The 25262-nt window shown below is 48.2% G+C and overlaps 1 protein-coding gene across 7 annotated transcripts in view; it reads left to right on the top strand.

Annotated features, from left to right (window-relative positions):
• NIN (ninein) overlaps nt 1-25262 on the top strand; it is a 146272-nt gene that overhangs the window by 95143 nt on the left and 25867 nt on the right. For 6 of the 7 annotated variants that reach the window (XM_048486109.1, XM_048486106.1, XM_048486107.1 and 3 more), the window contains exons 15-25: nt 512-601; nt 1392-1524; nt 6202-6323; nt 8483-8985; nt 13640-15622; nt 17302-17427; nt 18640-18709; nt 19085-19300; nt 20164-20277; nt 22033-22155; nt 24215-24328. In XM_048486109.1, coding sequence (XP_048342066.1) covers nt 512-601; nt 1392-1524; nt 6202-6323; nt 8483-8985; nt 13640-15622; nt 17302-17427; nt 18640-18709; nt 19085-19300; nt 20164-20277; nt 22033-22155; nt 24215-24328 — 3594 coding nt within the window. The remainder of the gene's footprint in view (nt 1-511; nt 602-1391; nt 1525-6201; nt 6324-8482; nt 8986-13639; nt 15623-17301; nt 17428-18639; nt 18710-19084; nt 19301-20163; nt 20278-22032; nt 22156-24214; nt 24329-25262) is intronic. The other variant, XM_048486108.1, reaches the window with a different exon arrangement.

Below are 25262 nucleotides of genomic sequence, written 5' to 3'. Positions count from 1 at the left end.
TACAATAAGAACATAAGAACTAGCCTGCTGGATCAGACCGGAGCCCATCTAGTCCAGCACTCTGCTACTCGCAGTGGCCCACCAGGTGCCTTTGGGAGCTCACCTGCAGGATGTGAAAGCAATGGCCTTCTGCTGCTGCTGCTGCTGCTCCCGAGCACCTGGTCTGCTAAGGCCTTTGCAATCTGAGATCAAGGAGGATCAAGATTGGTAGCCATAAATCGACTTCTCCTCCATACATCTGTCCAAGCCCTTTTTAAAGCTATCCAGGTGAGTGGCCATCACCACCTCCTATAGCAGCATATTCCAAACCCCAATCACACGTTGCGTGAAGAAGTGTTTCCTTTTATTAGTCCTAATTCTTCCCCCCAGCATTTTCAATGAATGTCATCCCACCCTTCCTCTTTTCGGGCCCGGCGATAAGATTTTGGAGTCTGGGCCCTGACTGACTCGACAAGTATTCTGTTTGCAAGAGAGAAAAACCTTATTGATGAGGTTGCTCTTTGGCTTCTAGTTTGGTGACCTCGACCCCGGCAGTGCGGAGTTCTTCCTGCAAGAAGAGCGGCTGACGCAAATGAAGATCGACTACGAGCGGCAGTGCAGGGTAAGCGCACGTTTAGTGACTTTAACAACAATCGAACAGTTCACATAAAGATGCATACAAACAACAATAACGTGTGGGAGAATCCACCCTCAAAGCACATGTATCACAAGTCCATACAACATCAGATAATGGTCCCCATTCCTGGGTCATAGTGGCCAATCCGCTTTGTCGATGGGATGACTCAAGCTCGCCCCCTACACTTTGGGTTCTCTGTCTCCGTTATATATTACTTCCATACATGCTAGATTCCATCATGATGGTGTGATCCTTCTGGCTGGGCTAAGTGACAAAATATCTTGCATTCAAGCAGTGGCGTATCTACCTAGGGACAAGGGGTACCCCTTGCCCCCGGGCGCCACTCTTCTGGTCACATGGGGGTGCAAAATCGCGCCCCCCCACATGACCAGGAAGTCCTGCTGCCTTGTCGTTTTCACGTGCCTCGACCCCGTTCGTGTCAGTCGAGGCATGCAAAAACGACGAGGCATCCAAGCGCCCTCAACCCCACCCTGGACTCCCCCCTCCCTTCCTCCCCCCCCCCCGACTGGTGACATGGGTGGGGTTGGCACCAGCAGTGGGGGACGGAGCCTGGGGGGCATCCCAGAGACAATTTGTCTCTGGGCGCTGTTTTCCCCCCAGTACGCCTCTGCATTCAAGTGACAAAACAGCTTGGTTTGTCGTTTCTCTCTCCACCACCACCACCACCACCACCCCACCGTAAAAATGTCACTGTCTCAGACTACCAATTGTGCTTCCCTTCTCACCTTGACTGTCCCACCTGTTGTTAACCCAGGAACTCCAAGACCAGATTGACGAACTGCAGTCTCAACTGGAAGCTCATCGGGCTGAAGGCAAAGGGGTCCAGCCTTTGTTGAAAGGCTCTCTCTACGAGGAACTGGGCGACTGTGAAGCTGAATGCAACCATGGTAAAAGTTTCCCCCTGGTTATATGTGTCCAGACCCTGGTTATATGAGTCCAGACCCTGGTTGTATGCGTCCAGACCCTTGTTATATGTGTCCAGACCCTGGTTATATGTGTCCAGACCCTGGTTAAATGAGTCCAGACCCTGGTTGTATGTGTCCAGACCCAGTCACGTTTGCATGAAGGGAGCATTTCTCCAACCCTTCTTCCCCTATTCTGCCTTTTGGCACAGGAACTCCCTCCAATCTGGCCACTGACTTTTGCCTTATGAGTGCTTTTCAGGTGGCCAAGGTTTTCCATCTTTTTCCGTGCCTTCGCACGGCACCTGAAACTCTTTTGGAGGGGGTGCACTGGTATGGCAGCAGTGCTGTCTCTGGCCACAGCACCCTCTGGATTGGGCTGTTAGTTATCTAGAGCAGCTGTATAACCAATACACCGAGGAAGAACCGCAAAACAGGATTTTTTCAGTCATTATGAATATGGTCTCTATTTTCATTCTGCTCTGTTTTTTGCAATATATCTTTGATCCTTAATGCAGACTTTGAAATCCAGCAGCTAGGCTTTTTCAGTCTATTTACATATGGGCTCTTTTTTATGTACCGTGTTTCTCCAAAAATAAGACAGTATATTAATTTTTGCTCCCAAAGATGCGCTATGTCTTATTTTCAGGGGATGTCTTATTTTTCTGTTCCACAGCTGCCTGCACTGGTGTTCTGTTCGACGGGCATGCTTCCAAACAAAAACTTTGCTATGTCTTACTTTCGGGGGATGTTTTATATTTAGCACTTCAGCAAAACCTCTACTACGTCTTATTCTCAGGGGATGTCTTATTTTCGGAGAAACAGGGTATATGGGCTTTGTTTTATGTGTAATTTGCTGCTAAAATGCATATATATTGACATTAAGAACACAGACTTTGTTTTATAAGTATTGTTAATAAATGTTGCTGTTTGTGTGTATTATGCTACACTACAATAATAATGTTGAAAGAGACCACAAGGAAGAAGAAGACTCAAAGAGGCTTACAATCTCCTTGCCCTTCCCCCCCTCACAACAAACACCCTATGAGATAGGTGGGGCTGAGAGAGCTCCGAAGAACTGTGATTAGCCCAAGGTCACCCAGCTGGCATGTGTTGTGTTCACAAAATTATATAGACAGATCAGAAACTCAACACAAAAAGCCATTGTTACAAAAGGAAATAGATGATATGTATAGTTTAAACTCTGTAAGTCTGCATGGTTTGAATTCCCAGTGTGATTTATCCTGCTTCATACTGTTTGTTGCTATGTATGAGTTAACTTTCCCAACTGCTTGGTATGTGTTGTGTACTTTAAGAAATCGGGGATCTCACAACACCAAATTACCACCTGTTGGTTATTAATTAGGGAGTGCCTTGATTTAAGGCACTCTGTGTGGAGCTGTATACTACAGCCGGCACTGCAAAGATAATAAAACAGTGTGGTTGTTATTGGATCTGTTTCCTAATGGAGAAGGGTAAGTTTCAAAGGTGGAGCTATTTAGGGATATTATTGTTGCTTCTGCTCCTGTTGAGTTTGTAGCCTTTTCACAGAGTTTTTGCTGGTGCTATATGGTGGTGTCTCTATATTGTGTGACTGATATTTTGCTATTTATAATTATTATTTCAGCATCCCTTCTTTGGATGTGTAGTAGAACAAACACTTGACCCAGCGTCTGAGCAACATTTGCAGGTTGCTTGGATCTTTTAACCCTTCCTGCCTCTGGTGCTCTGGAGAAGTCGATCTCTGGCTACCAATCTTGATCCTCCTTTATCTCAAATTGCAAATGCCTTAGCAGACCAGGTGCTCAGGAGCAACAGCCGCAGAAGACCATTGCTTTCACATCCTGCCTGTGAGCTCCCAAAGGCACCTGGTGGGCCACTGCGAGTAGCAGAGTGCTGGACTAGATGGACCCTGGTCTGATCCAGCAGGCTCGTTCTTATGTTCTTATGTTCTTTTGTTCCCAAGTGTTGGAGTGAACAAGCTGAAAAGTCCACTGACAAAGGAAATAGCAGCGGCCATCTACAATTATTAGCATATTTGGCAACATTTCTGCTTAACTGCATAGTTGCTTGTATCTGTCTATAAACTCTTATCATTTTGTTTTTTCCAGAGAGACTCTTGCTTGTCTTTCTGGTGAAATAGACTCTACAAGCATACTATCTTATCCATGGCATTGTCCAGGGAAAGTGGTGTAGGTGTTAAGAGCAGGTGGATTCTAATCTGGAGAATCGGGTTTGATTCCCCACTCCTCCACCTGAGTGGCTGAGGCTTGCCTGGTGAACCAGGTGCGTTTCTGCACTCCTACATTCCTGCTGGGTGACCTTGGGCTAGTCACAGTTCTCTCTGAAGTCTCTCATCCCCACCTACCTCACAAGGTGTCTGTTATGAGGGGAGAAGGGAAAGGAACTTGTAAGCCACCTTGAGTCTCCTTACAGGAGAGAAAGGCGGGATATAAATCCAGACTCCTCTTCCTCCTCTTCTTCAGAGCAGCTTCCAACCTAAAACAAAATTCAATAAAATGATGCACAGCATCCAATAACCGTCTGTAAAACATGTACTCAGATGGTGATAAAATGTATTGCACTCTGGCTGAGTATCCAATCTTATATATTGATTTTGCATATAATGAATCAACTTAACACTTCTATTTGTTTTACATTACATCCATTTCTCTTACAAAGTTCTTAAAGATACAGTATTCCAACACTTGTAACTCAACATAAATATCTACATAGTCCATTCAATTCCTGCCGATTCTTCTTTCAGACAAAGCTTCAATTTCATTTTTTTTAAAATATTTTTTATTGATATTTTGGAATTATTACAGATTTATAATGTGTACTTTATATACATCCTCCATATCTTTTTTCCCCCTTTTCCCCCTCCCCCTCCTTCTTCTTCTCTTCTTTAGATGCGCAGCAGCAGGTCCATTCTTTTCAATCTTCTTGTCCATTTTTCTTCTGTAATTCCAATTTCGTTTAGCCAGTCTTTAAATTCCATCCAAATCTCCTTCATGTCCTTTTGTTTTTCTTGCCATATTTGATTTTTTGACATTGTGTCGAAAATTTCTAATTGTATTTGCTCCCATATATATTCCAACCATTTCTGCATTGTCCAGATTTTTTTGTCCTTCCACCCCAATGCTATTACTGCATGGGCCGCTCTGATCATGAATTTGAAAAGTTTTATTTTTCTTTGTTCTATTGTAATATGATCCACTATACCTATAAATAGTAAATCTATATTTATCTTTATTTTTACCTTTACATATTTTTCTATGTATTTTATCACATTTTCCCACATATTTTTTACTTCTGTACATTCTAGCCACATATGGGTATATATTGCATTTTTATCTCCACAATGCCAACATTTCGGACTGAGTCCACTTATCATATATGCCAACTGTTTCGGTGTTCTATACTATTTTAATATTAATTTCTTCTCTAGTTCTGCATATTTATCTATTTTTATTTTATTTATATTGTCTATAGTCCTTTTAATAAGCTCTATGTCTTTCACTCCATCTTGTTGCAAAGCTTCAATTTCATATAGTCCATAATCCAATTCTATAAGATCTACATCTACACATAAAAACGTTTCGCGCGTTGTTGGGGGGCACAGCGCCTGGGAGGCTCCTGAGTACGGCAGCACCTTGCTTGGAAAAGGACCCCCCAACATCCAGGGGGGTGCCTGAGTACAGCAATAGACTGCTTGGAAAAAGGCCTCTCACGTGCGACTGACCTCTCCTTCCAAAGTGTAGTTTCGGAGAAACTGCTGAGGTTGCAAGACTTTCTGGCTCCAATGTGTGCACGTGCAAATGCCAATTCTCCTGCTCAAATCCCCCTGTGCTCTTTGCCCCGTCCATTGTGTTGTGATTCCCCCCCACCTGCATGCCATGTTTGATTTTCCACCTGTAACTCTCAATAAAAGGGCTGGAAGGAGACAGTACGGCAGAGTTGCCCCCTGGCTTCTCTCACTGGCCGAAACAACATGCTGCCTCCGTTGCTGTAAGACAACAGCGCGTATAGATGTAGGTGCCTGCCTGGGCTACCCACCAAGTCCCGCGACCCCTTTTGGGCAAAAGCTGGCTGGCATGGAGGCCAGGGGGCAGGGCTCGGTAGCATGGCCTCACCCCTGACCTGCATGGAGGCCGGGGGTGCCCAGAGAAGGAGTTGTGTCTGGGCACCATCCCCCTCCCCGATATGCCTCTGCTTTCCCGTAAGGGGACTCAAGGCGGCCTACAAAGTCCTTTCCTCTCCTCACCCCACAGAGAAAATGGATCTTTTGCAGCAGTGGGGTAGGAGGTTAAGAGCTCGTGTATCTAATCTGGAGGAACTGGGTTTGATTCCCAGCTCTGCCGCCTGAGCTGTGGAGGCTTATCTGGGGAATTCAGATTAGCCTGTGCACTCCCACACACGCCAGCTGGGTGACCTTGGGCTAGTCACAGTTTCTCTGAGCTCTCTCAGCCCCACCCACCTCACAGGGTGTTTGTTGTGAGGGGGGAAGGGCAAGGAGATTGTCAGCCCCTTTGAGTCTCCTGCAGGAGAGAAAGGGGGGATATAAATCCAACCTCCTCCTCCTCTTCCTCCTCCTCTTCTTCTTCTTCTTCTTCAAAAATAATTGATCCGTGTGCTTTTGTGTTGACTTGTGCTTTGTAGAGGCCGGTTCTGAGGAAGGCAACCCGCTGAACATGAGCATAGAAGCGGAAATGGCCATGGAGCAAATGAAGGATCAGTACTGCCAGGACATTTATGACCTACATCAGAAGCTTGAAAACACGGTAAGTAAGGTGCCTTCATTGGAACAGGAAGCCTGAAACTCAGCCGGGAGGTGTGGTGATGGCCACGGGGACAGACTGAGCAGATTCATGGAGGAGGGGCCCGTCAGAGTCCATCTAGTCCAGCTCTCTGCTACTCGCAGTGGCCCACCAGGTGCCTTTGGGAGCTCACGTGCAGGAGGTGAAAGCAACGGCCTTCTGCTGCTGCTGCTCCTCCCAAGCACCTGGTCTGCTAAGGCATTTGCAACCTCAGATCAAGGAGGATCAAGATTGGTAGCCATAGACCAACTTCTCCTCCATCAATCTGTCCAAGCCCTTTTTAAAGCTATCCAGGTTAGTGGCCATCACCACCTCCTGTGGCAGCATATTCCAAACCCCAATCACACGTTGTGTGAAGAAGTGTTTCCTTTTATTAGTCCTAATTCTTCCCCCCAGCATTTTCAATGCATGCCCCCTGGTTCTAGTATTGTGAGAAAGAGAGAGAAATTTCTCTCTGTCAACATTTTCTACCCCATGCATCATTTGATAGACTTCAATCCTATCCCCCCTCAGCCGTCTCCTCTCCAAACTAAAGAGTCCCAAACGCTGCAGCCTCTCCTCATAAGGAAGGTGCTCCAGTCCCTCAATCATCCTAGTTGCCCTTCTCTGCACTCCTACCTCCGCACTCACCACTAGCCGTGGTGACCTCCAGCTAACCTCCAAGTTCAGAGACTCTGAATCCCAGTGCCAGGAGACCTCCTCGGGGGAAGACCTCAGACTCTCTGGCCTGTTGTTGGACCACCTTCCTGTTTTTGCTGAACCTTTGCTGGGAGTCCCTTAAATCAAATTATCTGGAGGTAGCGGGAGAGACCCGGGGGCGTCGTGGTCTGATGGCCGTGACAGTTTTAAGTAATTACTTGTAGACTTAGATTTTCAGAGAAGGTGTTTAAAGTATTAATTGGAGTATTCTTTTAACTTGAGGTTTTTAACCAGGGCCTTTTAGGCAATTAAGCAATGGGATGCTTTTAAATCTCCACAGCCAATCAGATGCCCTCCTGGGCAAAAGCCACACCTAGCTCTGCCCACTTTAAAAAATAACTTGGCAGGCTCCCAGAAAGATATCCACAGGTACCTGGTTTTCGTGGGCATCACAACGGGGACCCATTGCTCTGTGTCTTTCTCTCAGAGCCAGCATGGTGTGGTGGTTAAGAGCAGGTGGATTCTAATCTGGAGAACCGGGTTTGATTCCCCACTCCTCCACCTGAGTGGCAGAGGCTTATCTGGTGAACCAGATGTGTTTCCGCACTCCTACCTTCCTGCAGGGTGACCTTAAGCTAGTCACAGTTTTTTGGAACTCTCTCAGCCCCACCTACCTCACCAGGTGTCTGTTGTGGGGAGAGGAAGGGAAAGGAGCTTGTAAGCCACCTCAAGTCTCCTTACAGGAGAGGAAGACAGAGTATAAATCCAAACTCCTCCTCCTCCTTTTTCTCCTCCTCCTCCTCCTCCTTCTCCTTCTTCTTCTTCTTTTCCTTCTTCTCCTCCTCCTCCTCCTTCCTCCTTCTTCTTCTTTCTCCTCTTCTTTCTTTTCCTCCTCCTCCTCCTCCTCCTTCTTTCTCCTTCTTCTTGCTCCTCCTCCTCCTCTTCTTCTCTCTCTCCTCTTCTTTCCTCCCTCCTCCCTTCTCCTCCTCTCTCCTTCCTTCTCTCTCCTCCTCCCTCCTCCTCCTCCTCCTCCTTCTCTTCCTTCTTCTCTTTCTTTCCCTTCCTCCTCCTCCCTCCCTTCCTCCCTCCCTCCTCCCTTCTCTCTTTCCTCTTCTTCTTTCCTCCTCCTCCCTTCCTTCTTCTTCTTTCTCCCTCCTCCTCCTTCTTCTCCTTTTTCCCTCCTCCCTCCTCCTCCTCCTTCTCCTCCTCCTCCTTCTTCTCCTTCTTCTTCTTCTCCTCCTCCTCCTCCTCCTCCTCCTTCTTCTTTCTGTGTCTTCCTCCTCCTTCTCCTCCTCCTCCTCCTCCTCCTCCTCCTTCTTCTTCTACTTCTTCTTCTTCTTCGTCGTCTTCTTCTTCTTCGTTGTTATTGCTCTGTGAAGTTCTCTCATTTCCTTGCCTGCCGCTCAGCTAGGTTGCCCAAGGTCTTTGTGAACCAGGAGCCTGCTGAGATGCTAACCAGGGGTGCTTCCCTTCTCTCGGCTCAGGTTCACCATTACGAGAGGCAGCTGGAGGAGACGCGGAGCCACGACGAGGAGGAGAAGGAGACGCTTCAGCAGAAATTCTGCCAGGAGATGCTGACCAGGGAGCGGCAAATCGACGACCTCCAGGCCCAAGTTTCTGACCTCCAGGCAGAGCTGGCCAGGATTGGTCAGGAGGCCGACCCAGGACAGCGGGCGGGGCCAATAAGCATGGAGGAAAAAGCCGACGGCAGGGAGTCCCCGAGGCTTGGTTACCGAGACGAGCTCCAGACCAGGATGGCGCAGGCCCGGGAGGATTTTAACCAAGAGCAGCAGGAGTTGATACAGGCCGGGGCGTGGATGGAGGAAAAAATGAGGACCGTGGCGGAGACCGTCCGAGGAGAGAAAGCCGAGCTGGAACTCCGCTTCTGCGATCAGCTGCAGATGTTGGTGGAGAAGCACGCCCTGGAGAAGGCGCAGATCCGGGGAGAACTGGCCGAGAAGCACCGGCAGGACCTGCAGGAAGAGAGGTTGGCCTCAGGTTGCCTTTTGCAACGTCTCTTTAAACCTGTCCTGCAGGGAAGACCCTTAATCTGGGCAACGAGGATGATTGAGGGACTGGAGCACCTTCCTTATGAGGAGAGGCTGCAGCGTTTGGGACTCTTTAGTTTGGAGAGGAGACGTCTGAGGGGGGATACGATTGAAGTCTATCAAATTATGCAGGGGGTAGAAAATGTTCCTGCATGGCAGGGGGGTGGACTTGATGGCCCTTGGGGATCTCATCCAACTCTATGATTCTTTAACCCATGCAAATAACCTACCAGCCTCTGTCTAAACAGCTCCAAGAAGAAAGAAGGAGAAAGAACTTCACAGTATCCTGGGCAAGCAATTCCCCCACTGAATTGCCCTTATTGTTAAAACGTGTTTCCTTCTATCCCATTGATATCTCCTGGCCCATAATTTAAAAACCATTATTACGAGTCCAATCCTCCCTTACCCACTGAAAACGTCCCTTTGACCTCTTCTAAAAGTCAGCCCTTCAGATACTTAAAAAGAACTATAAACTGTGAACCACTGTGGTGAAGTGATTAAGAGCAGGTGCATTCTAATCTGGAGAACCAGGTTTGATTCCCCGCTCCTACACATGAAGCCTGCTGGGGTGACCTTGGGCAAGTCACAGTTCTTTGGAACTCTCTCAGCCCCTCCTGCCTCCCAAGGTGTCTGTTGTGGGGAGAGAAAGGGAAAGGGGTTTGTAAGCCGCTCTGAGGTTCCTTATGGTTGAGAAAAGCGGGGGTGTAAATTGCTCTTCTTCTTCAACCTGACTCAATGTGAACCTCTATTGCCGTGGTGGCGAACCTTTGGCACTCCAGATGTTATGGACTACAATTCCCATCACCCCCTGCCAGCATGGCCAATTGGCGAACCTTTGGCACTCCAGATGTTATGGACTACAATTCCCATCAGCCCCTGCCAGCATGGCCAATTGGCGAGCCTTTGGCACTCCAGATGTTATGGACTACAATTCCCATCAGCCCCTGCCAGCATGGCCAATACGCAGCCTTGGCACTCCAGATGTTATGGGACTACAATTCCCCATCAGCCCCTGCCAAGAGCTGGCCACTGGAGTTATGGACTACAATTCCCATCAGCCCCTGCCAGCATGGCCAATTGGGGCTGATGGGAATTGTAGTCCATAAAATCTGGAGTGCCAAAGGTTCGCCACCACTGCTCTATTGAATCCTTTTTTGGAGACGAGGAGAAACAAAATGATGCTGAATGCTTGCAGGATGGGTCTCGTGTTGTCTGCTGGGGGGGTGTCAGGAGAGGTCTGTATCAAAAAACCATAATACCAACAATAAAGAAAATTACGCAATGTGGATAACTAATTAAAAACAGCAAGAGGACCCCAAAATATTATTTTATTTTTATTTTTCAAACTTATATACCTCCCAATTCCCGAAGGGTTCTGGGCGGTGAACAGCATAAAATTCAAATACAAATAAACATAAAATCAAATACTTATAATGCCAATAAAGGCTTTGGAATTGGAAAATCAAATACAATAATCTCTCAAAAATATAAATTAAAATGCAGCAATTAATATATAACAGTGGCGGCGAACCTATGGCACGGGTGCCAGAGGTGGCACTCAGAGCCCTCTCTGTGGGCACGTGCAAACAGAGTGTTCCCCCCCCCCCACACACACACACATCTAGGCTGGCCTGGGCCGCTGGGCTCGATTATTAGCATTAAACCTAAGACCTCGTTTTGGGGAAGCAGTATAGGTAACCCTGTTAAGTGCTGTTAAACCCCACTGATTTTCATGCCAAGAACTAAAGCGCGATCCTTTACCTGGGAGTAAGCTCGGTTGCTGGCAATGGGGCTTGCTTCTGAGGAAACCCTCCTAGGATCGTGATTCACCCATTAGAAGAGTTGCACGGTTGCTTCAAAGCAAGGCCACCGACTACCACCAAGCTTACTCCCGAGTAACGCACGCCTCGGAGCCAACCGGTTTTTCTAAACTAAAACCTCAGTATTCAGGTTAAATTGCCGTGTTGGCACTTTGCGATAAATAAGCGGGTTTTGGGTTGCAATTTGAGCACTCGGTCTCGAAAAGGTTTGCCATCACTGATTATATAACAATGCCCGTTAAAATCCTTCTTAAACCCTCCCGAGAGGAGAGAAGAAAGGGTGGGTTCTGTAGATGATAATGAACCCAAATTTCCATGAGGATGGAAGGGAGGGGGGGGGGGCACTTTCAGCGGCTAGACACTCAAAAAGCCCGGCGGAACAACTCCGTCTTACAGGCCCTGCGGAACTCACCAAGATCCCGCAGGGCCCGGACAGCTGGAGGGAGAGTGTTCCACCAGGCAGGGGCCAGGGCTGTAAAGGTCCTGGCCCGAGTGGAGGCCAGTCGCATCATTGAGGGGCCAGGGACTGTCAGTAAATTGGCCTCTGCTGAGCGCAGAGGTCTAGTGGGGACATATGGGGTAACGCAGTCCCGAAGGTATGAGGGTCCCAGGCCGCGTAAGGCCTTAAAGGTGAGCACCCATACCTTGAAGATGATTCGGAACTCAACCGGGAGCCAATGCAGACGACACAATATTGGTTGAATATGGTCACGGAAGGCGCCCCCCGTGAGCAAACGGGCCACTGCATTTTGGACCAGTTGCACCCTCCGGATCAGCCGCAAGGGTAGGCCCGCATAGAGCGAGTTACAGTAGTCCACACTTAGAACTTCAAGTCTGTGTATAAGTGATATCCCTTTAGGGAAAATCCAAAAAATAGCATGAGTTGGAAGAATTCCAATTGCCAGGTGTTGAGCTGGATTAAGCAGTTAGTAGAAATGTCAGTTAGTGGTAGTATTGACCATGGTGAGTTCAACACCGTTCTTGGATGCATGTGGCTGTTACTCGATTGAAGTTATAATTTTGGCCTAAATGCCTTGCCACTCTCTGGAATATGGTTGTTGTGGCTGAGTATGACCAAGGTTGAAAGTGTTGAACTCACCTGGGTCAATGCTATCACTAACTGACATTTCTACTAACTGCTGTTTGTATGAGGCCTATGGCTTGAAGAGGAATCCAGCTCGACATCTGGCAATTGGAATCCTTCCAACTCAAGCTATTTTTTGGATTTTCCCTAAGGCAGTGATGGTGAACCTTTTCGAGACCGAGTGCCCAAACTGCAACCCAAAACCCAATTATTTATCGCAAAGTGCCAACACGGCTATTTAACCTGAATACTGAGGTTTTAGTTTAGAAAAAACGGTTGGTTCCAAAGCGTGCATTACTCTGGAGTAAGTTTGGTGGTAGTTGGTGGCTTTGCTTTGACACAACCGTGCAATGCTTCGAATGGGTGAATCACAACCCTAGGAGGGTTTAGAAGCAAGCCCCATTGCCAGCAACTGAGCTTACTCCCATGTAAAGGATCACGCTTTAGTTCTTCGCATGAAAATCAGTGGGGTTTAACAGCACTTAACAGGGTTACCTATATGTCGTGCCCCGCAGCCCAGGCCAGCCTAGATATGTGTGGGGGGCGATTTTCCACCCCCAACATGATGAACTCTGTGCGCGCGTGCCCACAGAGAAGGCTCTGAGTGCCACCTCTGGCACCCGTGCCATAGGTTCGCCACCACTGCCCTAAGGGGATATCACTCACACACAGACTTGAAGTTCTAAGTGTATATTTTGGGATCCGCTTGCTGTTTGTAATGTGTTGCCCACGTTGTGTCATTTTCTTTATCGTTGGTATTTTGGTTTTTTGAGACAGACTTTTTAGTTATTTCATTTAAAGTTATAGTTTTACCGCTGTTCTTTGAGCCAGACAGAGGGTTTCTTTTTGCAGTATCTATACTGTTTCTGGTTCAAAGATTGTCATGCCCTTATATAAAGCAGTGGTGCGACTGCACTTGGAGTTCTGTGTTCAGTTCTGTTTGCCACATCTCAAAAAGGGTATCGAAGAGATAGAAAAAGGGCAGAGAAGGGCAACAAGAATGATTGAGGGATTGGGGCATCTTCCTTATGAGGAGAGGCTGCAGCATTTGGGACTCTTTAGTTTGGAGAGGAGACGGCTGAGGGGGGATAGGATTGAAGTCTATAAAATTATGCATGGGGTAGAAAATGTTGACAGAGAGAAATTTTTCTCTCTTTCTCACAATACTAGAACCAGGGGGCATCCATTGAAAATGCTGGGGGGAAGAATTAGGACTAATAAAAGGAAACACTTCTACACGCAACATGTGATTGGTGTTTGGAATATGCTGCCACAGGAGGTGGTGATGGCCACCAACCTGGATAGCTTTAAAAATGGCTTGGACAGATTGATGGAGGAGAAGTTGGTCTATGGCTACCAATCTTGATCCTCTTTGATCTGAGATTGCAAAGGCCTTACCAGACCAGGTGCTCGGGAGCAACAGCCGCAGAAGGCCATTGCTTTCACATCCTGCACGTGAGCTCCCAAAGGCACCTGGTGGGCCACTGCGAGTAGCAGAGAGCTGGACTAGATGGGCTCTGGTCTGATCCTGCTGGCTTGTTCTTATGTTCTTATGTTCTTATCTTGTATTCTGGGGTGTCAGGAGAGGGCCTGAGTCTGAAATAGCTGTGGACTAGCGTCTTAAGACAATCTGCGCTCCTCTGTAAATACTGAGATGTTTCAGTAACATGTTGTGTTGAACACGTTTAGGACAAAACTGGAAAACGAGTTTAACGGAAGACTCTCTTGGGCTGAGGAGCAGTTTGCCGCTGACCGGCAGGCCCTGGTGAGCAAATACGGGGAGGCGGTCAAAAACCTGGAAGAACGCTACCGGCAAGAGTTGCGAGACCTTTCCGAGCTGCAGGGCGAGGAGAAATCCCGGTGGGAATTTGAAAAGGATGAACTGATCCAGGAAGGTGCTGAGGCCCAGGAGAAATGGAAAGAGACGCTAGAGAAGGAGAAGGCCGTTTCATCAGCCCTGGCCCAAGAGAAGGAGCGGCTGGAGAAGGATTTCAAGGAGCGTGTGAACTTGCTGACCCTGGAAAAAGAGCAACTGCAGAACGAACTCCAAGAGGTGAAGGAGCTGGAAAACGACCTGCGCGGTCAGCTCTTACAAGTTCAGGTCGCTCACGAGAAGGAGCTGCGAGAGAGAGAAGAAGAAATGGCTGCCGCCGAGGCAAGTCGGAAGCGCGTGATCGAGAAGTTTGAAGGTCTGGAGGTAGAGTTTTTGCGGGAGAAAGAAGAGCTGAACTCCAGACTGGCCGCTCTTGAACATTCGAAGCGAGAGCTGCTTTCGAGAGCGTCGGCCGAAGAAAGAGAGCTGAGGGTGAAAGTCTCAAAGCTCGAAAACGAAGTGGAAGAGCTGCAAGAGGAGTTGTTCCGCCTGTCCGAACTACAAAGCAATTATGACCTCCCAAGCCAAGATGACGAACGTAGGGGTGCTAAATCTCCAAGACCTGAGAAAACCCCGGAGACAAGAGCCATCCAAGATGATCTTCCAAACCTGCCGGAGTTCCAGGAGCCAGCCGGAGACGGGAACGTGACCGCAGGCTCAGGAATGGGTAGTTTCTTGTACGAGCCAGAAGATACTGTTCAGTCCCCAAGTTTCAGCTTGCTGATGCCAGAAAAATTTGTGGAGCCCCATCTCTCAAGTTCACCAGACGAAGTGGACGAAGAAGAAGAAATGGAAGAAGAGGAAATGGAAGACGCGAGTAGGCGCCCTCTCATAGAAACCAGAACGACGGAGACCTTTTCCGACTCGAGAAAGACCTACGAAGAAATTCGGTCGGAGAACGCGACCCTCAAGCTCCAGCAACGGCAGCTGCGGGAGAGGGTCTGTTTCCTGGAGACGGAGTGCGAGCGAGCGGCTCTCGAACGGCAAGACATGGCGACACAGGTCCAGAAAGAACTGGACGAGATCCTTCAAGCGATTCCCAGGCCGAAGACTTTGCCTTGCGAAGCCGGCAAGAGCGAGGAAACGTCCTCTTGGGGGGAAAGCGACAGCGTACAGACGCATCCCGACTGTTCGGCGGGTAACCTCTTTTCTGAAAAGGTTTGCCCGAGTATTGAGGAGGTGAGTGATTATTCGTCACAGTTTTGGAAGGACCACGGGGAAGCCGTTGAGGAGGGGCTGGAAACAGAGGCCAGCAACGCAGACCAACCCAAAGCTGCTGCGTTGTCCAAAGAGCTCCAGTTGGAGAACCAGGTCCTGAAAGCCAAGCTGGTCACCTTGTGCGCCCGCAACAGCACGCTGGAGAACTGTTTGCCGCAGCTGATCGGTTTGCAGCACAAGCTGGAGGAAAGCGGCCGAGAGAGCCTCAAGTGGGAGGAAGAAAAGCAGCGGCTCCTGGAGAGCGCGAGAGAGCTGGAAGACGGGCGGGACCGGATGGCGGCGGAAAACCGGGAGCTGCAGAGCGCCAATCTGTACTTGCACAGCCGGCTTGGGAAGCTGGAAGAGTTCGTGGTGACTCTGAAGGCCCTGAAAGAGAGGCCGGAACTCTACATGGACGGCACCAAAGAGGCAGAGGCAGAGAAGAGGGGGCTCCGTCAGCTGAACTGGAAGCTGAAGGAGAGAGTGACGGCGCTGCTGAAGCAAAAGGACTCGCGCGCCCAGGAGACGGACGACTTGAACGCGGCCCTGCGCAGCTTGCAGTGCGCCTGCGGAGAGCAGCCGCAGCAGCGGGCGTGCTTGAGGTAACGGGGGCTTTTGCCGCAACCTCGCCTCTGGTGCTTGGCTCTGCTTCTTGACACTAACCACCTCCCGCTCCGCTGCAACCTCGTAACAACTACCACTGCTGACTTTTTCCTGCTTCTCTTACTAACAAGTAGATTATGACCCGGGTCTGATGCCTTCGGGGATTCTCTTCGCTGTCCTCTGATGGAGACCCCTCACTTTTAACACGGGCTGGGGCGGTCTGCAGCTTGAAGTCGGGGAAGGGGGTTTGTGGGGAATGATGGTCCCTTTCTAATGGTCAAAAGAGAGTGATTTGTTTGGTCAACTGCAGAAAGAAATTGCCCGATGCAAATGTTCCTGAGAGTTTGGACTGGTACTTAGGATTGCTCCATCTCTTCCTTCTTTCTTTTGGCCTCACACGGGCTAGTGTGGTATAATGGTTAAGAGCAGCAGGCTCTAATCTGGAGAACAGGGTTCTATTCCCCACTCCTCCATGTGAAGCCTGTTGGGTGATCTTGGGCCAGTCAGTTCTCTCAGAACTCTCCAGCCCCACCCACCTCACAAGGTGTCTGTTTCTCTTAAAAGGTAGAGAAAATTGGGCTGCATAAAACCAACTCTTATTCCTCCTCCTCTTCTTCTGTGTGCATCGTTCCAACTGTGTGCATCGTTCCAATAGCATATTTCATTTATGTTCCATTATGTTTTCCCTGTTGTTTCTTCCAGCCAAAGCTCAAGCGTTTAAATATCTGTTTATATTTAGAAATAAGTCAAGTTTAAGGGAAGGTCAGTGGCTGTCTGGGAAGAACGTAAGAAGAGACAAAACCGAACTGGGTGCTTTTGAGGGCACACTTTGGTTTATGGGGGGCTATGAGAACATAATAGACCATTGTCTACCTAGATTAGAATCCAGCCTCTCAAAGTGGCCTGGCAGATGCTACACGGAACCCCACGTGGACTTTCCCTGTTGACCGGAATCTGACAATCAGGGTTATTTTGCCTCTAAACCAGAGGTGGGATCCAGCAGGTTCTCACAGGTTCCCGAGAGTAGGTGACTAATTATTTGTGTGTGCCAAGAGGGGGTTACCAATTGATGATTTTGCCACGCGATTTTTGCCTTAGTTACGCCCCTCCTCTCAGCAGTAGCGCGCAGAACTGGAAGCAGTCTAGCAGGAGGTGCACCGGCGTGCGTGGCAGCCCGCTTCGCTTCTGCAGGCATCTCAAGTTTCCGCCTGCAAGGATCGGGCGCGCAGCAGCTGTGTCCTTCTGCCACAGCTCCCGCCCCAGGAATGCCCTCAGCTACTTCCCAGGAATGCCCCCCTTCCACTCCAGCTCCCCCATTGGCGCTACGCCACAGTTTGAATCCCACCACCATGGGAACCTGTTACTAAAATGTTTGGATCCCACCACCGGATCTGCTGTGTAGTCCAAGCTGTTCTGCAGTCAAAACTCTGCCCTGAAGGAGATGTACCCTCACTATGGGGGAGAGCAGCAGTGTATAACCCATCAGGATTTCCACGGAAGGTGCTCTGGGACTTCTTCTCGGCTACACCAATGCCGAGAAGAGTCCTTCAGAGTAGAAGGCTTGAAAACTGCTCAGTGTAAATCACAAATATAATTCCGTTTGGGTCAGAGATTGAGGCTGGATGAGTTACTCGGGATGTGAAGTACCCTCAAAGTTTCCGTGCTTTTTCTCCTACAGATGTAAGGCTGAGAGTCTCCGAGAGGAAAACGCCGTCTTGAGGAACGAAATCGCTTTGTTGAGCAAGGAAGGGAGCCTTGCAGGCCTGCGACTGAGGGAGCTGAATGGCTCTCGAGAAGAATTCTGGTAAGTCCCTCTAAAAACGCCCAGAGTCATGGGGTTGGGCGCAGAATAATCCCTGAACAAAGATGCAGGCTTATCTTCGCTTGCTGTGGCGGTTGGGGAAATGTTTTGGCATATTCCTCATGGTTCACATAAGAAAAGGGGTGCAGCTGTCAATATTAGTAATAGGACCACAGCTACTGTTGCACTCTGGCTGTAACTAATTTTTCAAATGCGTGTATCTATATACGTGAGTTTATATCACTGTTCATATTTTTTATATTTCATTAGCTATAAATACAATCATTTCTTGTCAACACCATCCAACAGGTGAGTTCAACTTATTTTTAACAATTATAACAAATAGATACCTGAGTGGATTTATATAAAATGTTGATGAATCAAGATAGACTGAATATATATTTATGTGTATATATGTTTTCGCATGGATTAGAACATAAGAACATAAGAACAAGCCAGCTGGATCAGACCAGAGTCCATCTAGTCCAGCTCTCTGCTACCTATGGGCTCCATCAGGGTGCCCTCTTGGGAGCTCACATGCAGGATGTGAAAGCAATGGCCTTCTGCGGCTGTTGCTCCCGATCACCTGGTCTGCTAAGGCATTTGCAATCTCAGATCAAAGAGGATCAAGATTGGTAGCCATAAATCGACTTCTCCTCCATAAATCTGTCCAAGCCCCTTTTAAAGCTATCCAGGTTAGTGGCCATCACCACCTCCTGTGGCAGCATATTCCAAACACCAATCACACGTTGCGTGAAGAAGTGTTTCCTTTTATTAGATTGAATACTTACCTTATGGATGTTGAACTGACGGGAGAGTATGAACTAAATACTTACCTGAACTAATATGGATGACCCTGAATCTATTTGTTATAATTGTTAAAAATAAGTTGGACTTACCTGTTGGATGGTGTTGACAAGAAATGATTGTATTTATAGCTAATGAAATATAAAAAAATATGAACAATGATATAAACTCATGTATATAGATATACGCATTTGAAAAATTAGTTATAACCAGAGTGCAACAGTAGTTGTGGTCCTATTACTAATATTCCTTATGGTACCAGAAAGGTCTGTTAGTTTTTCAGGATTTATGCTCAGCTGTTTGTGAGATGTGTCTGCTGTTTTCATTAGTCCCCCCCACCCCCACCCCCCCGGACTGTCGATGAAAGTATTACTATATCTATAACCATTTTTATTGTGGATGTTTTAGGCAAAAAATAGAGGCTGTGCAGAAAGAGAAAATGGCAGTCCAGAAGATGGCTGAAAATCTGAAGAAGCAAGTAAGTCTCTCCTCCATGCACAAATGCCATCTCTGGGGCAATAGGGTATAGCCTCTTTCATACGTCTGCCTTATCTCCTATACATGCAATGCCTCGGAGGGGTCAGTTCTGCCCCTATAGCATTGAGCAAAGCCTGCTGGTAGGAATAGGATCCAGGAACAGGGATGCGCAGTAACTGTGCCCATCGTATCCCAAAATCTCTTTGTGGGCCGTGTCCTCTTTCTTCCCTCCCACAATGAAAAAATGATTCCATCGGAAATAACACAGGGGAGCCTTAGTCACCCCCCGCCCCTCTCCACTTGTGCAGCCCAGGAACGTACTTCTTGTTGTTCTTTGATTCCACTGATTCCTGACCAGCTCCTGTTCTCTAATCAGGTGCACGAATTGAAAGCCAGGAATCAGCAGCTGGAAGAGGAAAATGCCAATCGGGGCCAACAGAGTTCCCCCAACCAGTCAGACGCAGAAGATCTTAACCAGCAGCTACTGAGGGCCCTCCGGCAGCGAGAGAGAGAGCCGGAGAATTGTGCCCCGGAAGAATGGAGGAGAGAGAGCTCTCAGCTCAAGGAAGAATTGGAGAACTGTAAAATTCAGGTAACAAGGACTCGATACTGGTGGAGCTGAGTAAAGGGGTGCGGGGGTTAAAATCTCACTTGCGCCATGGGCGTCCCAAATGCCTTTGGGAAAGCCTTGACTCTATTCTGGGCTGAGCCTCTCCCCAGATCAGCAATTGGGGGGTGGCATAAGAGTGGTCTCTAGAAACCGAATCTCTAAGGGGCATATGATTATGTAAAGCTACCAGGGCATCAGGGTATTGGCTCATCTGATTCAGTGTTGCCTGCTCTGACTGGCAGCCGCCCTCCAGGATCTTGGTCAGATGAAACTCTTTCCCTTGGGAGAGGCCATAGCTAAGTGGCAGAGCATCTCTTTGGCACACAGAAGGTCCCAGGTTCTGTCCCCGGCATCTCCAGTTAGAAGGACCAGGCAGCAGGTGATTTTAAAAACCTCCAGCTGTGGCCTTGGAGAATCTCTGCCAGTCTGAATAGGCCCATGGTGGCGAACCTTTGGCATTCCAGATGTTATGGACTACAATTCCCATCAGCCCCTGCCAGCAGGAGCTCTTAACCTCCTACGCCACTGCTGCTCTACCACACAAACTACCCCACAAAAGCGTCTTGCCTATAAAATCACTGCTTGCAGTGGTCCCCCAGGGTCGGATACGACTGAAGAGGAAACTTTACCTATTTTTAGCTAGTGAGGGATTGGCTTTTATGATCCCTTTTATAATGTATTTTCCCTTATTTTAATCTGTTAATCTACCTTCCCCTGAGCCCATCAAGAGGGAAGGCTGGCCAAGGACATCAAAGTATAAATCAACCAACCAGCAAATAAAATCCTGTTAGCCAGCGCTCCCTTTGACCTTTGCTTCCTGTGTTTTTTTGTTTGTTTGTTTCTAGTCATCCGCGCTGGTGTCGTCTTTGGAGGCGGAGCTAGCTCAGCTCAGGGCTCAGGCGTGCAGCGTGGAGCAAGAGAACCTCTTCTTGAAGCAAGAATTGGAGAGCGTGCGGCAGGTGAGACTCCCGAGGCAACCCGCTCCCCTTCTGCACAACTCTGGCTGTACATTTGTATTCCAAATATCTAGTCGGATCCTTTGTCCCCATTTTTGATACCCATTTTTGTGCATCCTCTGCTCTGCTGCCAACAAGAACAGCTCCCTGTGCACCTCTTAGGAGCAGCAGTGGCGTAGGAGGTTAAGAGCTCGTGTATCTAATCTGGGGGAACCGGGTTTGATTCCCAGCTCTGCCGCCTGAGCTGTGGAGGTTTATCTGGGGAATTCAGATTAGCCTGGGCACTCCCACACACGCCAGCTGGTGACCTTGGGCTAGTCACAGCTTCTCGGAGCTCTCTCAGCCCCACCTACCTCACAGGGTGTTTGTTGTGAGGGGGGAAGGGCAAGGAGATTGTAAACCCCTTTGAGTCTCCTGCAGGAGAGAAAGGGGGGATATAAATCCAAACTCTTCTTCTTCTTCTAAGTGACAGCCCTTCAAATACTTCAAGAGAGCAATCACGTCTCCCCTCTTCTCCAGACTAAATATGCCCAAGTCCCTCAGTCTTTCCTCATAGGGCTTGGCCTCCGCTTATTTTTAATGCTCTGTTCAGCGTGGTGTGGTGGTTAAGAACAGGTGGATTCTAATCTGGAGAACCAGGTTTGATTCCCCACTTCTCCACCTGAGTGGCAGAGGCTTATCTGGTGAACCAGGTGCGTTTCCACACTCCTGCTTTCCCGCTGGGTGACCTTGGGCTAGTCACAGTTCTCTCTGAACTCTCTCAGCCCCACCTACCTCACAAGGTGTTTGTTGTGTGGGGGAGGAAGGGAAAGGAGCTTGTAAGCCACCTTGAGTCTTCTTACAGTAGAAAAAGGTGGGTATAAACTCCTCCTCCTCCTCTTCCTCCTCTTCTTCTTCTTCATCATCATCATCTACCCGAAACCTCCAGTGTGGGAGGCATTTTAATTCACCAAATACTCAAGCGATGTACCCAGTGGTGGGATCCAAAAATTTTAGTAACAGGTTCCCATGGTGGTGGGATTCAAACTGTGGCGTAGCGCCAATGGGGTGTGGCCGGGCATTCCGGGGGCGGGGCATTAATAATTTCTCTGTTAGTGTAAAAAGCTCTTACTGTAAAAAAAAAGTTCCTAATTTCCAGCTGGTCTCTTTCTGTCCATAATTTAAACTCATTCTAGCAAGTCCTATCGTCTACTGCCCACAGAAACAACTACTTCTCCTCTAATTGACTGCCTGTCAAATACTTAATACTTTCAAATACTTAATTTTGTTTCTAGAAATCAAAAGAAGGAGACTTTCCTTAAACAAGGAACTTTACCCTATTTCTAAAACATGTTTTTAAAACAGCCCAACAGGGAGAATTATCCCGTTTTCTACCTTCGCTAACCAGCCACATAGGAAACAACAGGACTTTATGATTTTTGGACCTAATGGAATTTCTCATGGAAAAGCAGACCCAGTTAGTAACCCCCTCTCGGCACACACAAATAATGAGTAACCCCCTCTCGGGAACTGATGAGAACCTGCTGGATCCCACCTCTGGATGTACCTATATCCATGTGTCGGAGCGCTGGAAACACATTAATTTCCCCAATCGCATGCACAAGCACACAAAGAAGTACTGAGACCTTTCTTTATGGCCAGCACAATAGCCATAGTGGTGTCCCAAGTGGTTGCTAATGGGAGGTAGATACCTTAAAAGAGCCGTTGTAATGTTGCCTGGACAAATTGTTAGCGTTGAACAGCACGTGCCTTCCGCAGCTGCCCAGGTGCCCAGACCTCTCCGATCTCCAGAACGAGATTTCCAGCATCGTTGTGAAAAACGAGAAGCTCATGGAAGAGAAGGAAGCCCTCAGCGAAGAGCTGAACAGGTGCATTGAGAAGGTGAGGGGTCCAAATCCCACTCCCCTACCTGATTTTCAAGTGAATATAAACTATGTTACTCCTAGCTGTCAAATACATTTTTACCCCAACCTTCCTGCAACCTTCCTGCAAACCTTCCTTACGCGGCCTGGGACCCTCGTACCTTCGGGACCGCATTACCCCATATGTCCCGGCTCGTCCTCTGCGCTCAGCAGAGGCAAATCTACTGGAGATCCCTGGCCCCTCGATGACGCGGCTGGCCTCCACATGGGCCAGGGCCTTTACGGCTCTGGCACCGGCCTGGTGGAACACGCTACCACCAGCTGTCCGGGCCCTGCGGGACCTTAGAGAATTCCGCAGGGCCTGCAAGACCGAGCTGTTCCACCGGGCCTTTGGAGAGTCCAGCCACTGAGGCCCCCCGCTGTTTATTGGGTCCCTTAACATCATTGGGACCCATTTCTTTTCTAGGGAGGGTTGTATATGGGTTTTGTGGGTTCCTATTTTAGAATATAATTGTTTTAAATTGTATGTTTTATATATGATTTTATGCTGTTCACCGCCCTGAGCCCTTCGGGGATAGGGCAGTATATTAAATTTAATAGACAGACAGACAGACAGACAGACAGACAGACAGACAGACAGACAGACAGACAGACAGACAGACAGACAGACAGACAGACAGACAGACAGATAGATAGATAGATAGATAGATAGATAGATAGATAGATAGATAGATAGATAGATAGATAGCCTTGAGGGGGAGGTTATTTATTTGTTTATTTAGATTTGTTCCCCGGCTTTTACTACAGTCTCAGGGTGGACTACAATAAAACCCATATTAAGGTTGGTTGTCATGGGCTTTCCAGGCTGTGTGGCCGTGGTCTAGTAGATCTTGTTCCTATCTTCTTTTCCTGCATCTGTGGCTGGCATCTTCAGAGGTGTATCACAGAGAGAAGTGTGCTACACACTGTGTGTCCAGTGAGAAGAGAATTTTTAGTGGGGTATAGATTGTCCGTGTCCCAGGGTGGGGAACCAATCAGTAAGTGTTTGGGTGGAACTTGCTATTCAAAGGTGTGGTTGACTGCACTGTATTGCGGGTGGGGTTTTCAGTCCAATTACATTCGTGCTACGGACTACACAGAGCAGCTATTGAAATCCACAAACACCAAGACAACTTCAACAAGAAGGAAGAGACTCTGAGAATTAACAAAACTTGGCTACCAATACTTAAAAACACCAGAATCAAAGGCCAAGAGCTCAGAAACTTGATACTGAGGAGGAAGTCCGGGCACTTCAGAGAGGAAAGGGAACGTCTTAAAAGAGATCGCACAGCAAGTCAAAATGTTTGAAAACGTTTCAGCAAAAGAATCGCTTTCTCTTGACGATGCATTTAAAATGCTTTCAGTTGGATATAAAACGTTTTGGGGTAAAACTATGTGGGGGAACCGATTTATTTCCTGCCTCAAAACGTTTTAAAAGAGTTGTACAAAAAGGGCCACTGTCTTACATCCCTCGAAATCTCGTCGGTCTCTTGGGCGCTGCTGGACTTTGAATCTAGATGTTCTACTGGAAACCAACATGGCTACCCTGTGAATCAGCTTACCCTTCAGATTTTTCTTTCTTGGATAGCTGGACCCCGTTTGTATGCTATGTTGTTAAATTATGGCACAAACCGCCAGTGGTGTATCTGCCAGAGGGACATGGGGGGGTGTCAATTGACCCTGGGTGCCCCCCATTGGATCACGTGGGGGGCGCCCTGTGGGCCTGCGGCAGGCTCCTGGCCCAGCAGCTAGGCTGGGAGGCTGCCGTGGGCCTGCCAGGCTCCCCTTGGCCTGACCCCGGCCGGCTGCCCAGGACCGCCACCACCGGCTAAGTGGGGTGTGGCGGTGGGGAGCAGGTGTTGTTCCGGGTGCCATTTTTCCTGGGCTCACCTCTGCAACACGCTATCACTTCTGATGGGGCTGGCCTTCGTGGGCTAGAAAATTGGTTATTTAAACACCCTAAAACAAAACTCCAGATCTTTTCGTACCTCCCAGGAAGCCAAATGAGATCTCCGCCAACTCGTCTTTTTTCGCCCTAGGTAGCGAAAGTGGCCTTCTTGGAGAACCTGGTTGCTTCCTTGAAGCAGGAAAAGGCCTCTTGGGAGCATCAGACTCAGTCGCTGAAAACACAGGTAGCCGCGTCTCAAGACAAGGTGTGTCATTTTGTTTCGGTTCTCCCGAGTTTTCCGGATGACGCGCCTGCTCTGTTCCCCAAGCAAACTAAAATCAGGTGCCTTGCGCTTGGCCGGAACAGAGTGTAAGCCCCACAGATTAATAAGTAACAGTTCAAAAACTGTTTAATAATATTGAAAGTTTAGGACTCTAACTCCTCCCATGAAGTCTAACTATTAAAGAATACTTGCGATGCTGGCAACGTTTGGAGTTTGAAGAACTTGCAGACACCAACTCTTTCCTTAACCGCTTCTAAAGAAGTCTGCTCTGCTTGCTTCTTTTTCTGAGTTATCCCAGTGTCCTTTAACTGGACTCTGCTTTTCCTGCAATCCTGTTGAACTTGCTTACTCTGAGTTCTATGGATCTCTAACACCTTAAACGTCTGAGATATTGCTGTCTCCAGCCTTTCCCAGACACCTGAACTAAAACAGACTGTAAAACAGGAACTGCTAACTAATAAGAATGCTTTGCCTCTAGAGGGCTTCTTAAAGGGACAGGGTCTAACTAAGGTTCCCTCCCAACAAGGCAACATCTCTTGCCTTGAAAACCCTACAGCAGTGGTTCCCATCCTGGAGTACACGCACCCCCCAGAAATACACACCAGAACATTTGGGAATGCGCAGAAAAAATGATACAATGGAGGGAAAAGGCGCATTAATGTCAACAGTGTAAGGCAAAATACGAGTCAAAAGTTGTGAAATTTATTCAATGGTATGAGGAGTGGTGGTGCGGGTTTCCTTTGTTATTTAGCTTGGAGCATAGCCTGCATTCCCTAGCTTTGTTATTTTTGCCAGCATGCCTCTGCAGTTCTCACGCGCCTTTTCACGGGCTCTCCCTCTCCTCCGCTTTGTGAACATTCGAGCACAGATGGCCTTGGTGCAGTGTTGGGTGAGGTAGTTGTTCCACTTAATGCAA

Source organism: Sphaerodactylus townsendi, linkage group LG02 (genome assembly GCF_021028975.2).
Source record: "Sphaerodactylus townsendi isolate TG3544 linkage group LG02, MPM_Stown_v2.3, whole genome shotgun sequence".
NCBI classification, from domain to species: domain Eukaryota; kingdom Metazoa; phylum Chordata; class Lepidosauria; order Squamata; family Sphaerodactylidae; genus Sphaerodactylus; species Sphaerodactylus townsendi.
This window is presented reverse-complemented; position numbering and strand designations above follow the sequence as displayed.